This window comes from Salmo trutta, chromosome 6 (assembly GCF_901001165.1).
Source record: "Salmo trutta chromosome 6, fSalTru1.1, whole genome shotgun sequence".
NCBI lineage: Eukaryota > Metazoa > Chordata > Actinopteri > Salmoniformes > Salmonidae > Salmo > Salmo trutta.
In genome coordinates this window covers 16,535,196-16,553,891 of record NC_042962.1, presented here as the reverse complement: position 1 = coordinate 16,553,891, position 18,696 = coordinate 16,535,196, and the positions used below count along the sequence as shown (strand labels likewise).

Here is an 18,696-nt window from a genome sequence, read left to right as displayed (position 1 = left end):
AGCATGCATTTCAGGGTGGGCGGGGGAGCATAAACCAAAACAGAACCTAATAGGACCGTTAGATTTACACTTTTCACACACACACACACACACATGGCCATGTGACACCTCCAGTGTTTTACAGGGGGGAAATACTGCTGACTTATTCTTGACATCCAATCATTTGGATGAGTGGTCACTGGTCACCCATTCTGACCTACAGTATTAGAAGTGTTACTGGTTCGACTCTACCTAGAGCTAAACATTAATCATTTGGATAATGAAGAAAGCCTCTAAACACATTCAATGGCTGCGGAGGCAACAAACTATGACCTATGACCTTTCCAGACCCTTCAAGACTTTACATAACGACTATATAGTGACTTTAATTGTGTGATCATAAGTAGGGAGGTGACCAATAAATTGATTGATTGACCAATCAATGGCACTATGTTTTCATAATGGTAGGAGTCTGACTTGATATGTCCTGCAATGTCATTCCTCAAAGAGCTTTGCACACAACAGCCAGACAGGAGAGGTGCAGTTTTAAAGTGTGCAAATCCCCTCACCGCATTATACTAAACATCGATCAGTACCCTTTTTCATAGGCCTGCACCAATATACTCGGGATAAGCTTTAATCGTTTGCAAAGATTTTGGGAAAACACAACAAAAGATGTGTTCACTGTTGTTGATTCTTGATCTGAAAAAGGAAGACGTTTGAATTCTAAAGGAAGCCAACAGTGCCACCTAATGACGTCAGCAAACAACTGCATTCCACCATGTCAAACGAAACTCCACTGAATACCCATTCAAACATTCTGTCATAGCACAGCGCTAATACAGTTTTGAATTTCTCTGCAAACACCCGGTTGCCAGTTTGGATCAAATGCAGATTTTAATCTAAATGCAATCTGTGAAAACAAACAGACTGTGTCGTGAGGGCTTAGACAGTCAGGGTAATGGCATCCTATCACTCCACCCAAAGTATGGACAGTCAAAGCTCATGTATTCAAACATTTCCCTCTCACTTTAAATGATCATCCTCTATTGGAAAATAAAAAACTACAGGCAGTAAATAAATGATCAGCGTATGCAGTATGTGATGCTGAACTACTGTAAATAACTACAAGCATTTCCAGGTCCAGGTTGTTCCTTGCTGTTTTACTCTGTTTTTTTCTGTTTGGTGCCTATTGAACAAACGTTTTGTTACTAGATGGGGTGTTGCCAGGTGATGTTCAAATGTCAGCCCTTCGGTGAGTGAAGTTAAACCAAAAGGTTCTTTAAAATCTCTCTGTGTTTATCACTTGTTGGGGATGCTATTTGAAAGAGCATAGATGACAAGACTTCATGACACACCTCACATCTACCAGGAAACGTATTTGACATTATTTATAGACTTTGAGGTGATCGTCATGGCTTTTTAAGAACTTCAGAGCTGTCGAGTAATTCAAGGCAGCTAATGAGGAAAAAAAAGTATCTTTATTAATCAAATGTTATCCATGTCAGACGTTCAAACCTATGCTGTATTGCTCTGTTCATTTTATTTATATTTCTCGTTTGTACTCAAAAAATGAGGAACACCTAATTCCACTTTTAAATGGGAATTTAAAAAAATCCTAAGCATAACGTCAATAATGCAAAATAGCAACTGTCTCTGCGGTCTAAATGTGGCTTTAAATTTTGGCCATCCCCAGAGGTATTCCTGTAATCAGGCCTTCACACTGTAATCTGTCACTCCATTCTCATTCACTGACAGTAGCCATGGTGATTACGTAAATGGCTGGTTTTAGTTTACAATGGAACCATCTTCCATTCCCTGATGGCAAAAATAAGTGTGTGTATGTGGAAGGAGCGTATCCTTTCCTCACGGTGAAAGGACGTAAGAGAACTCCGTATCAATCCAAAGAATGAAGTGCAGGCACTCTAGGAAATGAGCTATCCAGCCAGCGTGGCACACAGTGAGATGCACTACCCCAAGTTGAGATCAGACCCATGAATGCGGTTTTCAAATTTTGTCATAATAAATAAAAAAATCTTCCCTTATGTTACAGAAACAGATAACTGAAATGCCTTAGTTTGTTTCACTGGCATTTTCTCACTCTCAATAGAAACTATCTTTCTCTGGCTTTTCATGCTAGCAACACCCTGGTGACATTACAACATCCTAAGCTTCTGAAGCCTTCCAGTATCACATCAGTCATCAAGCCAGCTCCATGAGAAGACAGTGGACTTTATGTTAGATCCAAGCAAACTCGCACACTCACTCCCACACACAGTCACTCACTGAGCTTTTCTGAAGACTTGCCACAGTTTTGGCATTAAATGTACAAACCTAGGCTATTAAATCACATTACTGTAACTGTTTAAGTACAAATTGGTATTAGTGTGTATACAAATGCTGCCCGCTTACTGTTTCCCACGAGGTCATGGGGCTCGGACTGCCTCCTCCCTGTCCGTCTGTCCGGCTCCTTCTTCTTCTTGCTCGCCCTCAGGCTCCCGAATCGCTTCATGGGGCACGATGATACACAAGTATAGTGTATAAACCCAAGTAGAACATATCCAACTAAATACGAGATATGATTCAATCAAGCCTGAACAAGACCCGATTCAAGCATCAATGTTCACCTTCTTGCAGAATCCGCACTTGAAACAAGCTGGGTCAATCTTCTCCTTTAGGAGCCCTGCCAAACTGATCCAAGGACAATACTGAGTAGTGACCGTCAATCCAAGTAGATGATCCCAGGGGTTCTCTCCAATATAGACAGCGTGGCGAGACTGGAGATTAGAGCCAGCTAGATAGTTCACAGTAGAAACACAGTAGGAAGGGAAGCAGGAAAGAAATCAGGCAGGCTGGCAGGCAGGCTGGCAGGCAGGCTGGCAGGCAGGCAGGCAGGCTGGCAGGCAGGCTGAAAGCTTAACCCCCAGAGGAGAGCTGGTCTCATATAAATCTCCTTCAGCTCTGAATCGGCTATTCTTCTTAAACGCACTTCCCAAGAGAACCTGTTCTGTCCTTCTTTCCCTGCAGCTCTCTCTCTCTGTCTACCTCCCTCTCTTTGAATCTTTGAACGCTCTGATCCACTGAGGCTTCCAGCAGCAACAGAGTCCCTGCTGCCGTAGACTGTCATGTACAGCTGTGTGGCTGGTGTTCCTTTAAAAAAGAGGCTGCATCACAGAGAGGCTGTAAAAGGAAACGAAACCCGCTCCCTCTCTCACACACACACACACACACACACACACACACACACACACACACACACACACACACACACTCTTTATCTCTGACAGCGATTGGCTCTGAGCAAAGCCCTGACAATCCCCCCCCGCCTGCCGCTCAAGCTCTCCTGTTCTTCCAGAACTCTCCATCTCTCTCACACAACACACAACTTTCCTGCGTAGTGTTTCTTTAGCATGTGCTAGTGTTGATAACAGGTATCTAACAATATAACATGGTTTTATTACACAAGTGCCTCTGTTGAGTTCTACTATCAGGAGGGACAATACGATGGATGTTCACTGATACGGAATATTTTTCATTCAAGGGTCAAAGGGTCAAACTCACACACACTAATGCATGGACTAAGCCGATGCCCCAGTGATACGCATCAGTACCTGTAAGTTACAGACCACAGGTTAGTATGACAAGGGAAAAGTGTGCTGGGAACTACCTGGCTAGTCATAGGTAAAGCCCGGGTGGTCCTGGGGATTTTTAACTTGAACAAGACTACCAATCTTGCTTAGGGAGACCATCATTAATAGCACTTTTGTAAAAACCCAATGCTTTGGAGAGGTTTTTTGTGAGTTTGAGCATTCTGCATTCTGCATGGAAGAGCAGCACAACTGCCTCAGAGCTACTGTTCTTTTCTCAGCCCCTGATATGCCAAAGACTATCTGAGGTAAGCTTGAGTTGGTTTGTGTGTAGGGAGCAGTCTTTTTTGAAGGTGGTGATATTTCTTTCTTTGGGAAGTCTACGCTCAACTGAACACTGGCTGGAGCAGGGGCGCGTGTGAGAAGGAGAGCAGATTGTTTCGTTCTGGAAAACTCCACAGGTCAGCAGCGACCAGAGTCAGTTGTATTGTAAACACCATGGGGCTAATGAAGTCACAAAAGAGAATTAAAAAGCAACAACAAATCAACACTAACATTATAACACTATAATTCCACAAAGCTCTTTACACCTCCTACCTGGGAGCCAAAGTCCATAATTAATGTTGACGACAAAGAGATCAGGAATAACCTACTGAAACCAAACCTAAATTGCCAAATGTCCCATCCATCCCCAGATTGATGCCAATTGCAACCCCAGAAAACTGTGACAAAGTAAAATGGCTCAACTCTTCTTCAGACGGCAGTGTTTGGCTTATATAACAATAATTAAATAGGCTCTGATGGATCTCCTCTCATATTCATCATATCCCTGTCTCTGCCCTGTTATTTCCTGTTTAGAGGGGCACTAATGTGCCAGTAAATCTCCCAAACAACCTTATTTAAGTCAGAGTTTTTTCTTCTTCTTGTGAGCGGGGTTTAACTAATCCCTCCCAAAATCGTTTGACTTTCTTTTTTTTTAACCAAAATGCATTTAGGAGTACAGGTCAAAGAGAGAAGGGTGAGAGGGAGAGTGGGAGAGAGGAAGAGGGGGGGAGGGAGATGGGGAGAGAGGGAGAGGGGGAGAGAAAGAGCAAATGAGAGCGCGAGAACAAGATATAGAGATTGTGTGAGGGAGGGAAAGAGAGAAAGACAAAGACAAAGAGAGAAGGGCAGAGACAGTGGGGCAGAGAGAGATAGCAAACAAGATGGAAAGAGAGGTTGTGAGAAATGTCCTTGACTTTGCTTGACCGCTTGGACATTTAGCTCGGAATCCTTTCATGTACTGTTGGTACACGTTCAGCAGATAAAAATGTGTGTTGGGGTGTGTGTATGTTGTTATCACTTGTCTTGCATCATGGCTTCAAGCCATGACATTTAACATTATAGTCCTTACTCACAGTATAGGTCCCTTACTTTATCACACTCCAGTACTAACCCTGCAGCACTGGGGGCTCATGGGAAAACATGTACATAATAGTTCAATACATTCATAAAGGGGTGGGGGGTGGGGGTGGGGGGGGTTAAATTCTGCAGGATTCTATGGCAACCTCATCTGCTGGCTGCTGAAGGTCAACCTCATCTGCTGACTGCTGAAGGTCAACCTCATCTGCTGGCTGCTGAAGGTCAACCTCATCTGCTGGCTGCTGAAGGTCAACCTCATCTGCTGGCTGCTGAAGGTCAACTTGTGTTTCTGGACAGAATCCAGATCAGTCTAGTCCATGCTAATTACTCACCTGTTGACACCCTCTTAATAAAACCTCTTAAAACACACAAGAATTTACAGAGTGGGAGCCATGTGTGGAAATGACCTACCCGTCTGTCAAAGCTGCCTCTAATGCAGCTTGGTTTGACGTGAGAACCTGGTGAACTTGCATGCTAATGCAGAATATGGCAACATACTAAGAACAAAATGACTATGTGAGGTCTGTACCAGACCTGTGTTCAAGGACTGTACCAGACCTGTGTTCAAGGACTGTACCAGACCTGTGTTCAAGGACTGTACCAGACCTGTGTTCAAGGACTGTACCAGACCTGTGTTCAAGGACTGTACCAGACCTGTGTTCAAGGTCTGTACCAGACCTGTGTTCAAGGACTGTACCAGACCTGTGTTCAAGGACTGTACCAGACCTGTGTTCAAGGACTGTACCAGACCTGTGTTCAAGGACTGTACCAGACCTGTGTTCAAGGACTGTACCAGACCTGTGTTCAAGGACTGTACCAGACCTGTGTTCAAGGACTGTACCAGACCTGTGTTCAAGGACTGTACCAGACCTGTGTTCAAGGACTGTACCAGACCTGTGTTCAAGGACTGTACCAGACCTGTGTTCAAGGACTGTACCAGACCTGTGTTCAAGGACTGTACCAGACCTGTGTTCAAGGACTGTACCATACCTGGGTTTGTTGGCTTTCTAAAACTTTAGCTGCGCTTGATTTAACCTGTCCAGATCTGCACCAGAGGAAGATCCTTCTCTCCATCACTACATGTCAACTTCACAACAACAGAGTATAACTATGGGTTGTGCTATAAGAAAAAGAGTTACAAACTGTTAAAGTCCCTGGCCTGAGCCCTGCCCTATAGGGTGATTATAGGGCGATTAGCCAATGTCCACTGAGCACAAACACCTGTCAAAACCTCTCTCCACGGCAACCAAGACTAAGCTCTCCTTGTAAGTCAAATAACTTGATATCCATATTGAGAAGGGAGAATGGTCAGTAGTCTAACCACTGTTAATAAATAAATGATATATGGCCTAGATTGTTTGCCCATATTGTTCACCCGCACACGGCAGTGTCGAAATAATCTAAAATGAGTGCAGGAAAGGCAGAAATGTATGAAAATACAGAAAAAAAGTTGAATTGAACAGTATAAAGCAATCAGAATGGAGAAAGACCCATTGAAATCACTTAGAATGTATGTGTTGCCACCCTAAGGTCACTCACTACTCATATAGCAAATTTAGAACTTTTATTATTTAAAATATGAAATACTGTCAAATACTGTCATTCCGTCCATTTTGTTTTTAACACCGCGATATGATATTCAGCCCTATCCAGGCCAACTATTAGAGTAGGTTTCCCACAATCCCATAACTAGAGCTCAGTATTACAGCAGAATAAAGCCAGCCAGTGCTGCCACACATCTACTGTCTGGTTCATGGACAGGCCACCAATGTTTCTTACACAATCAAACAGAATGGCTAACCACAAAACAAAATGACCACACACACCAAGAGGACATATTGTCATGTCCGTGTGACAGCATGTTTCTCAGCTCAGCAGCCCACAATCCATATAACAAATCTGAATGATTGAGGGGTGTTTTAGTGTACTCACAAACTTAAGTGACTTGCACCCATACTCACAATCCCAACATAATTACACATTCACAACTAAACATTGTCCTCCCTCTGTTCTCTAAAGCACGTCTCGCAATGTGGCTGAGAACGGGCCTTTCTCACAACACACAAGCACTTCTAAGGTCCTACGATGCTTTTCTTTATGCTTCCAGTTTGCCCTCCACAAGTTAGCAATTAACAGAGAGCAAAAACATTGCCTGAATTTGGAAATACAAACACACTGTAATCTGGCAAGCATTTTTATCTAGATATGCCTTTGGAGCAAGTATTCAGCCACAGAGTTCCACTGTACTGGACGTTCATTCCTGCCCTAAGATGGAGGGTCCATGATGGAATCCCTTTTCTGGACAGTGTGCAGAGAGATTTAGCCCAGTCATGTGGCTAATAGGAAGGTCCGACGTTTACACGGACTCTGAGAACGTTGTGACTGTCACGCCGCTAAAATAAGGGCTTCTGTGACACCCTGATGTCACTCTCCTGTTCCAGTGCTAACTGGCCAGTCAGCTGCTCCACGCGCGAGGATGCTTGCTGGCGATGCTCTGTTTATTTGACGGTTGCCGAGCGACTGGGGTTGTGAAAGGGGAGAGTGATTATGGGATTGCTGCTGGAGGGCTTAGGTGGAGCTCCTGCTGCTGCTGCTGTGTGGTCACTCGGTACACAGAGAATCACAGTGAAGCAGAGATTATACGAACACGCACACACACACATACATTTAGTCCACACAGAGGTATGCTTCACACTAACAGATATACAAACATTTAGTCCACACAGAGGTATGCTTCACACTAACAGATATACACACATTTAGTCCACACAGAGGTATGCTTCACACTAACAGATATATAAACATTTAGTCCACACAGAGGTATGCTTCACACTAACAGATATACAAACATTTAGTCCACACAGAGGTATGCTTCACACTAACAGATATACACACATTTAGTCCACACAGAGGTATGCTTCACACTAACAGATATACACACATTTAGTCCACACAGAGGTATGCTTCACACTAACAGATATACAAACATTTAGTCCACACAGAGGTATGCTTCACACTAACAGATATACTAACATTTAGTCCACACAGAGGTATACTTCACACTAACAGATATATAAACATTTAGTCCACACAGAGGTATGCTTCACACTAACAGATATACAAACATATAGTCCACACAGAGGTATGCTTCACACTAACAGATATACACACATTTAGTCCACACAGAGGTATGCTTCACACTAACAGATATAAAAACATTTAGTCCACACAGAGGTATGCTTCACACTAACAGATATACACACATTTAGTCCACACAGAGGTATGCTTCACACTAACAGATATACTAACATTTAGTCCACACAGAGGTATGCTTCACACTAACAGATATACTAACATTTAGTCCACACAGAGGTATGCTTCACACTAACAGATATACTAACATTTAGTCCACACAGAGGTATGCTTCACACTAACAGATATACAAACATTTAGTCCACACAGAGGTATGCTTCACACTAACAGATATACACACATTTAGTCCACACAGAGGTATGCTTCACACTAACAGATATACTAACATTTAGTCCACACAGAGGTATGCTTCACACTAACAGATATACAAACATTTAGTCCACACAGAGGTATGCTTCACACTAACAGATATACAAACATTTAGTCCACACAGAGGTATAATTCATACTAAGGGATATACAAACACAAACATACACCATTGAAAAGCTGCTAGGGGAGGAAACAACTAGAGTGTAGCAGGTGTATAGGTCAAGTCTGCCAACCCTGCATATCATGTGGAGGCACTAGTGACTTAGGGTACAAGCTTATGTATACATTCCTCACCCCTACCACCCTCACAACAACAGGCCCCCAAACCAGAACTTTCACATCTCTGAGGGGGGATCAAGATGGTTGCCCCCCCCCATTCTTCCATCCCCTCCTCTGTACCTCACTTTCATTTCAACCTCTCTACCTGTAACATGATCTACACTAACCTCTCTACCAGTAACATGATCTACAATAACCTCTCTACCAGTAACATGATCTACACTAACCTCTCTACCAGTAACATGATCTACACTAACCTCTCTACCTGTAACATGATCTACACTAACCTCTCTACCAGTAACATGATCTACACTAACCTCTCTACCAGTAACATGATCTAAACTAACCTCTCTACCAGTAACATGATCTACACTAACCTCTCTACCAGTAACATGATCTACACTAACCTCTCTACCTGTAACATGATCTACACTAACCTCTCTACCAGTAACATGATCTACACTAACCTCTCTACCAGTAACATGATCTACACTAACCTCTCTACCTGTAACATGATCTACACTAACCTCTCTACCAGTAACATGATCTACACTAACCTCTCTACCAGTAACATGATCTACACTAACCTCTCTACCTGTAACATGATCTACACTAACCTCTCTACCAGTAACATGATCTACACTAACCTCTCTACCTGTAACATGATCTACACTAACCTCTCTACCTGTAACATGATCTACACTAACCTCTCTACCAGTAACATGATCTACAATAACCTCTCTACCAGTAACATGATCGTAACATGATCTACACTAACCTCTCTACCAGTAACATGATCTACACTAACCTCTCTACCTGTAACATGATCTACACTAACCTCTCTACCTGTAACATGATCTACACTAACCTCTCTACCTGTAACATGATCTACACTAACCTCTCTACCAGTAACATGATCTACACTGACCTCTTTACCTGTAACATGATCTACACTAACCTCTCTACCTGTAACATGATCTACACTAACCTCTCTACCAGTAACATGATCTACACTAACCTCTCTACCAGTAACATGATCTACACTAACCTCTCTACCAGTAACATGATCTACACTAACCTCTCTACCTGTAACATGATCTACACTAACCTCTCTACCTGTAACATGATCTACACTAATCTCTCTACCTGTAACATGATCTACATGATCTACATCATCTATGATGAGCTTGGAGGGTACAGAGAGTGCAGAGAGGGACTTGTTCCAGTCTTTTAGCCCGTAGCTCCACAGGTAATATTACACTTCTTTACATTACAACGGCTTGGTTTGTTTGATCTGAGCAATTTTCTCTTAGCTATCAAAGATAATTGTGTAGTTTAGAGTAATTAGAGTAATTATCGAGGCCAGCTATTTTTTCGTCCTCCTAACGTAGTCAACACTGCTAGCTGCTAGCTGCTAGCTAGTCAACACCGCTAGCTAGCTAGCTAGCTAGCCAACCGTTACCGACTAGCAGCGCTGTAGATACTAATACATTACAACGGAACGATTTGACTAGTGCAGTGTTAGCTAGCTAGCTACATAGCTGTCTTTGTCATAGCTTGATAATTGTGTAGTTTAGTAATTATCGAGGTTAGCTAGGTTAGCTAGCCAGCTATTTCCGTCCCCCGCGACGCCATTGTTCCATACCTAGCCAACTATTACCGACGAGCAGCATTGTAGAAACTAAATACATTACAAAGGAACGTCTTGATTAGTGTTATGTTAGCTAGCTACAAAGTTGCTTTTGTATAATAGCCAACCTCTACCGACTAGCAGCACTGTAGAAACTATTACATTACAACGGAACGACTTGATTAGTGTAGTGTTGTGTTAGTTAGCCAGCTAGTTAGCTAGCATTTTCGTCATTTTAGTCAATAAGATTTTCGCAACGTAAGCTTAACTTTCTGAACATTCGAGACGTGTAGTCCTCTTGTCATTCCAATCTCCTTTGCATTAGCGTAGCCTCTTCTGTAGCTTGTCAACTATGTGTCTGTCTATCCCTGTTCTCTCCCCTCTGCACAGGCCATACAAACGCTTCACACCGCGTGGCCGCTGCCACTCTAACCTGGTGGTCCCAGCGCGCACGACCCACGTGGAGTTCCAGGTCTCCGGCAGCCTCTGGAACTGCCGGTCTGCGGCCAACAAGGCTGAGTTCATCTCAGCCTATGCTACCCTCCAGTCCCTAGACTTCCTGGCGCTGACGGAAACATGGATTACCACAGATAACACTGCTACTCCTACTGCTCTCTCCTTGTCTGCCTACGTGTTCTCGCATACCCCTAGAGCATCGAGCCAGCGGGGTGGTGGCACTGGAATCCTCATCTCTCCCAAGTGGACATTCTCTCTTTCTCCCCTGACCCATCTGTCTATCTCCTCATTTGAATTCCATGCTGTCACAGTTACCAGCCCTTTCAAGCTTAACATCCTTATCATTTATCTCCCTCCAGGTTCCCTTGGAGAGTTCATCAATGAGCTTGATGCCTTGATAAGTTCCTTCCCTGAGGATGGCTCACCTCTCACAGTTCTGGGTGACTTTAACCTCCCCACGTCTACCTTTGACTCATTCCTCTCTGCCTCCTTCTTTCCACTCCTCTCCTCTTTTGACCTCACCCTCTCACCTTCCCCCCCTACTCACAAGGCAGGCAATACGCTTGACCTCATCTTTACTAGATGCTGTTCTTCCACTAATCTCATTGCAACTCCCCTCCAAGTCTCCGACCACTACCTTGTATCCTTTTCCCTCTCGCTCTCATCCAACACTTCTCACTCTGCCCCTACTCGGATGGTATTGCGCCATCCCAACCTTCGCTCTCTCTCTCCCGCTACTCTCTCCTCTTCCATCCTATCATCTCTTCCCTCTGCTCAAACCTTCTCCAACCTATCTCCTGATTCTGCCTCCTCAACCCTCCTCTCCTCCCTTTCTGCATCCTTTGATTTTCTCTGTCCCCTATCCTCCAGGCCGGCTCGGTCCTCCACTCCTGCGCCGTGGCTCGACGACTCACTGCGAGCTCACAGAACAGGGCTCCGGGCAGCAGAGCGGGAAATGGAGGAAAACTCGCCTCCCTGCGGACCTGGCATCCTTTCACGCCCTCCTCTCTACATTTTCCTCTTCTGTCTCTGCTGCTAAAGCCACTTTCTACCACTCTAAATTCCAAGCATCTGCCTCTAACCCTAGGAAGCTCTTTGCTACCTTCTCCTCCCTCCTGAATCCTCCCCCCCCCCCTCCTCTCTCTCTGCGGATGACTTCGTCAACCATTTTGAAAAGAAGGCTGATGACATCCGATCCTCGTTTGCTAAGCCAAACGACACTGCTGGTCCTGCTCACACTGCCCTACCCTGTGCTTTGACCTCTTTCTCCCCTCTCTCTCCAGATGAAATCTCGCGTCTCGTGATGGCCGGCCGCCCAACAACCTGCCCACTTGACCCTATCCCCTCCTCTCTTCTCCAGACCATTTCCGGAGACCTTCTCCCCTACCTCACCTCGCTCATAAACTCATCCTTGACCGCTGGCTACGTCCCTTCCGTCTTCAAGAGAGCGAGAGTTGCACCCCTTCTGAAAAAACCTACACTCGATCCCTCCGATATCAACAACTACAGACCAGTATCCCTTCTTTCTTTTCTCTCCAAAACTCTTGAACGTGCCGTCCTTGGCCAGCTCTCCTGCTATCTCTCTCAGAATGACCTTCTTGATCCTAATCAGTCAGGTTTCAAGACTGGGCATTCAACTGAGACTGCTCTTCTCTGTGTCACGGAGGCTCTCCGCACTGCTAAAGCTAACTCTCTCTCCTCTGCTCTCATCCTTCTAGACCTATCTGCTGCCTTTGATACTGTGAACCATCAGATCCTCCTCTCCACCCTCTCCGAGCTGGGCATCTCCGGCGCGGCCCACGCTTGGATTGCGTCCTACCTGACAGGTCGCTCCTACCAGGTGGCGTGGCGAGAATCTGTCTCCGCACCACGTGCTCTCACCACTGGTGTCCCCCAGGGCTCTGTTCTAGGCCCTCTCCTATTCTCACTATACACCAAGTCACTTGGCTCGGTCATATCCTCACATGGTCTCTCCTATCATTGCTACGCAGACGACACACAATTAATCTTCTCCTTTCCCCCTTCTGATAACCAGGTGGCGAATCGCATCTCTGCATGTCTGGCAGACATATCAGTGTGGATGACGGCTCACCACCTCAAGCTGAACCTCGGCAAGACGGAGCTGCTGTTCCTCCCGGGGAAGGACTGCCCGTTCCATGATCTCACCATCACGGTTCACAACTCCCTTGTGTCCTCCTCCAGAGTGCTAAGAACCTTGGCGTGACCCTGGACAACACCCTGTCGTTCTCTACTAACATCAAGGCGGTGACCCGATCCTGTAGGTTCATGCTCTACAACATTCGCAGAGTACAACCCTGCCTCACACAGGAAGCGGCGCAGGTCCTAGTCCAGGCACTTGTCATCTCCCGTCTGTATTACTGCAACTCGCTGTTGGCTGGGCTCCCTGCCTGTGCCATTAAACCCCTACAACTCATCCAGAACGCCGCAGCCCGTCTGGTGTTCAACCTTCCCAAGTTCTCTCACGTCACCCCGCTCCTCCGCTCTCTCCACTGGCTTCCAGTTGAAGCTCGCATCCGCTACAAGTCCATGGTGCTTGCCTACGGAGCTGTGAGGGGAACGGCACCTCCGTACCTTCAGGCTCTGATCAGGCCCTACACCCAAACAAGGGCACTGCGTTCATCCACCTCTGGCCTGCTCGCCTCCCTACCTCTGAGGAAGCACAGTTCCCGCTCAGCCCAGTCAAAACTGTTCGCTGCTCTGGCACCCCAATGGTGGAACAAGCTCCCTCACGACGCCAGGACAGCGGAGTCAATCACCACCTTCCGGAGACACCTGAAACCCCACCTCTTTAAGGAATACCTGGGATAGGATGAAGTAATCCTTCTAACCCCCCCCCCAAAAGATTTAGATGTACTATTGTAAAGTGGTTGTTCCACTGGATATCATAAGGTGAATGCACCAATTTGTAAGTCGCTCTGGATAAGAGCGTCTGCTAAATGACTTAAATGTAATGTAAATGTACACTAACCTCTCTACCAGTAACATGATCTACACTAACCTCTCTACCTGTAACATGATCTACACTAACCTCTCTACCTGTAACATGATCTACACTAACCTCTCTACCTGTAACATGATCTACACTAACCTCTCTACCTGTAACATGATCTACACTAACCTCTCTACCAGTAACATGATCTACACTAACCTCTCTACCTGTAACATGATCTACACTAACCTCTCTACCTGTAACATGATCTACACTAACCTCTCTACCAGTAACATGATCTACACTAACCTCTCTACCTGTAACATGATCTACACTAACCTCTCTACCAGCAACATGATCTACACTAACCTCTCTACCAGTAACATGATCTACACTAACCTCTCTACCAGTAACATGATCTACACTAACCTCTCTACCTGTAACATAATCTACACTAACCTCTCTACCTGTAACATGATCTACACTAACCTCTCTACCTGTAACATGATCTACACTAACCTCTCTACCTGTAACATGATCTACACTAACCTCTCTACCAGTAACATGATCTACACTAATCTCTCTACCAGTAACATGATCTACACTAACCTCTCTACCTGTAACATGATCTACACTAACCTCTCTACCTGTAACATGATCTACACTAACCTCTCTACCTGTAACATGATCTACACTAACCTCTCTACCAGTAACATGATCTACACTAACCTCTCTACCAGTAACATGATCTACACTAACCTCTCTACCAGTAACATGATCTACACTAACCTCTCTACCTGTAACATGATCTACACTAACCTCTCTACCAGTAACATGATCTACACTAACCTCTCTACCTGTAACATGATCTACACTAACCTCTCTACCTGTAACATGATCTACACTAACCTCTTTACCTGTAACATGATCTACACTAACCTCTCTACCTGTAACATGATCTACACTAACCTCTCTACCTGTAACATGATCTACACTAACCTCTCTACCAGTAACATGATCTACACTAACCTCTCTACCAGTAACATGATCGTAACATGATCTACACTAACCTCTCTACCAGTAACATGATCTACACTAATCTCTCTACCAGTAACATGATCTACACTAACCTCTCTACCTGTAACATGATCTACACTAACCTCTCTACCAGTAACATGATCTACACTAACCTCTCTACCAGTAACATGATCTACACTAACCTCTCTACCTGTAACATGATCTACACTAACCTCTGTACCTGTAACATGATCTACACTAACCTCTCTACCAGTAACATGATCTACACTAACCTCTCTACCAGTAACATGATCTACACTAACCTCTCTACCTTTAACATGATCTACACTAACCTCTCTACCTGTAACATGATCTACACTAACCTCTCTACCTGTAACATGATCTACACTAACCTCTCTACCAGTAACATGATCTACACTAACCTCTCTACCAGTAACATGATCTACACTAACCTCTCTACCAGTAACATGATCTACACTAAACTCTCTACCTGTAACATGATTGTAACATGATCTACACTAACCTCTCTACCTGTAACATGATCTACACTAACCTCTCTATCTGTAACATGATCTACACTAACCTCTCTACCTGTAACATGATCTACACTAACTTCTCTATCTGTAACATGATCTACACTAACCTCTCTACCTGTAACATGATCTACACTAACCTCTCTACCAGTAACATGATCTACACTAACATCTCTACCTGTAACATGATCTACACTAACCTCTCTACCAGTAACATGATCTACACTAACCTCTCTACCAGTAATATGATCTACACTAACCTCTCTACCTGTAACATGATCTACACTAACCTCTCTACCAGTAACATGATCTACACTATCCTCTCCCAGTAACATGATCTACACTAACCTCTCTACCAGTAGCCTGATCTACCCTAACCTCTCTATCTGTAACATGATCTACACTAACCTCTCTACCAGTAACATGATCTACACTAACCTCTCTACCTGTAACATGATCTACACTAACCTCTCTACCAGTAACATGATCTACACTAACCTCTCTACCAGTAACATGATCTACACTAACCTCTCTACCAGTAACATGATCTACACTAACCTCTCTACCAGTAACATGATCTACACTAACCTCTCTACCAGTAACATGATCTACACTAACCTCTCTACCAGTAACATGATCTACACTAACCTCTCTACCAGTAACATGATCTACACTAACCTCTCTACCAGTAACATGATCTACACTAACCTCTCTACCAGTAACATGATCTACACTAAACTCTCTACCTGTAACATGATCTACACTAACCTCTCTACCAGTAACCTGATCTACACTAACCTCTCTACCTGTAACATGATCTACACTAACCTCTCTACCTGTAACATGATCTACACCAACCCTCTCTACCAGTAACATGATCTACACTAACCTCTCTACCTGTAACATGATCTACACTAAACTCTCTACCTGTAACATGATCTACACTAACCTCTCTACCTGTAACATGATTGTAACATGATCTGCACTAACCTCTCTACCTGTAATATGATTGTAACATGATCTACACTAACCTCTCTACCTGTAACATGATCTACACTAACCTCTCTACCTGTAACATGATCTACACTAACCTCTCTACCTGTAACATGATCTACACTAACCTCTCTACATGTAACATGATCTACACTAACCTCTCTACCTGTAACATGATCTACACTAACCTCTCTACCAGTAACATGATCTACACTAACCTCTCTACCTGTAACATGGTCTAGACTAACCTCTCTACCTGTAACATGATCTACACTAACCTCTCTACCTGTAACATGATCTACACTAACCTCTCTACCTGTAACATGATCTACACTAACCTCTCTACCTGTAACATGATCTACACTAACCTCTCTACCAGTAACATGATCTACACTAACCTCTCTACCTGTAACATGATCTACACTAACCTCTCTACCTGTAACATGATCAGCTTCCTTGTCTCTACCTTCCTTCTCTAGCTTACATTCTCCAATCTAGCTCTTTTCAACCAAACATTGGTTGCCGATAGTCTGCATACCTCAGCTTGAAGGTTGAAATGCTGCGTCCTTAAACAGTGCACATAATCTTCTCTTTCCTTTTGCTTAACATACTATGTCATCTCCAGCACCTGCTTAAAGCACTGGACCGTTGTTATTGTATACTGTACTGATGTGGCCAGTAGAGGGCACAATGTGTCTGGACTGAAACCACGGTGACGGGACGGATTCAAGGGTGTTTGACAACACCTTCCTATGGCCTCCTCCAACACTCACCAGTGTGCGGTAACTTAGGACCACTGGCCCAGTAGCAGTAGGATGGGACTGCAGAATCTCAAGTACACATTTGTTTAAAGGTAGACTCAGGAACATGACATCATCATACAAAGCAAGGGGACTTCTTTCTCACAGACATCAACAACATTTAAATCTGCCAAGACTGCTACTATTGGCACTTCCCATGTACAGTACATACAGCGCATTCAGAAAGTATTCAGACCCCTTGACTTTTTCCACATTTTGTTACGTTACAGCCTTATTCTACAATGGATGAAGTTGTTTTTTCCATCATCAATCCACACACAATACCCCATAATTACAAAGCAAAAACAGGTTTTTAGAAATTGTTGCAAATGTACACTACCGTTCAAAAGTTTGAGGTCACTTAGAAATGCCCTTGTTTTTGAAAGAAAAGTTATTTTTTTGTCCATTAAAATAACATCAAATTGATCAGAAATACAGTGTAGACATTGTTAATGTTGTAAATGAGTATTGAAGTTGGAAATGGCAGATTTTTTTATAGAATATCTACATAGGCGTACAGAGGCCCATTATCAGCAACCATCACTCCTGTGTTCCAATTGCATGTTTTTTTAGCTAATCCAAGTTTATCATTTTAAAAGGCTAATTGATCATTAGAAAACCCTTTTGCGATTATGTTAGCACAGCTGAAAACTGTTCTGATTAAAGAAGCAATAAAACTGGCCTTCTTTAGACTAGTTGAGTATCTGGAGCATCGGCATTTGTGGGTTCGATAACAGGCAAAACACCAGTCTCAACGTCAACAGTGAGGAGGCGACTCCAGGATGCTGGCCTTCTAGGATTAAGATGGGTAAAAGAACACAGACACCGGACAGAGGAACTCCGCCTAGAAGGTCAGCATCCTGGAGTCGCCTCTACACTGTTGACGATGAGACTGGTGTTTTGCGAGTACTATTTAGTTAAGCTGCCAGTTGAGGACTTGTGAGGCATCTGTTTCTCAAACTAGATACTAATGTACTTAGTATGTACTTAGTGCTCCAGATACTCAACTAGTCTAAAGAAGGCCAGTTTTATTGCTTCTTTAATCAGAACAGTTTTCAGCTGTGCTAACATAATTCTAATGATCAATTAGCCTTTTAAAATTATAAACTTGGATTAGCTAACACAACGTGCCATTGGAACACAGGAGTGATGGTTGCTGATAATGGGTCTCTGTTTGCCTTTGTAGATATTCCATAAAAAAATCTGCCGTTTCCAACTTCAATACTCATTTACAACATTAACAATGTCTACACTGTATTTCTGATCCATTTGATGTTATTTTAATGGAAAAAAATTGCTTTTCTTTCAAAAACAAGGACATTTCTAAGTGACCCTAAACTTTTGAATGGTAGTGGATAAATTTTTTTTTAAATAATGGAAATATTACATTTACATAAATATTCAGACCCTTCAATCAGTACTTTATTGAAGCACCTTTGGCAGCGATTACAGCCTCGAGTCTTCTTGGGTATGACGCTATAAGCTTGGCACACCTGTATTTATCACATTCTTCTCTGCAGATCCTCTC

The 18,696-nt window shown here is 43.7% G+C and overlaps 1 protein-coding gene across 3 annotated transcripts in view; it reads right to left on the bottom strand.

Annotated features, from left to right (window-relative positions):
• LOC115195541 (5'-AMP-activated protein kinase subunit gamma-2) overlaps positions 1-18,696 on the bottom strand; it is a 119,906-nt gene that overhangs the window by 48,471 nt on the left and 52,739 nt on the right. The window contains exon 1 of one of the 3 annotated variants that reach the window (XM_029755491.1): positions 2,392-3,108. The exons of the other annotated variants lie outside the window; for them this stretch is intronic. Within the exon in view, the coding sequence (XP_029611351.1) occupies positions 2,392-2,491 (100 nt within the window). The 5' untranslated portion in view covers positions 2,492-3,108. Of the gene's footprint in view, positions 1-2,391; positions 3,109-18,696 lie in introns of those variants that run through there. 3 annotated transcript variants of the gene reach the window in all.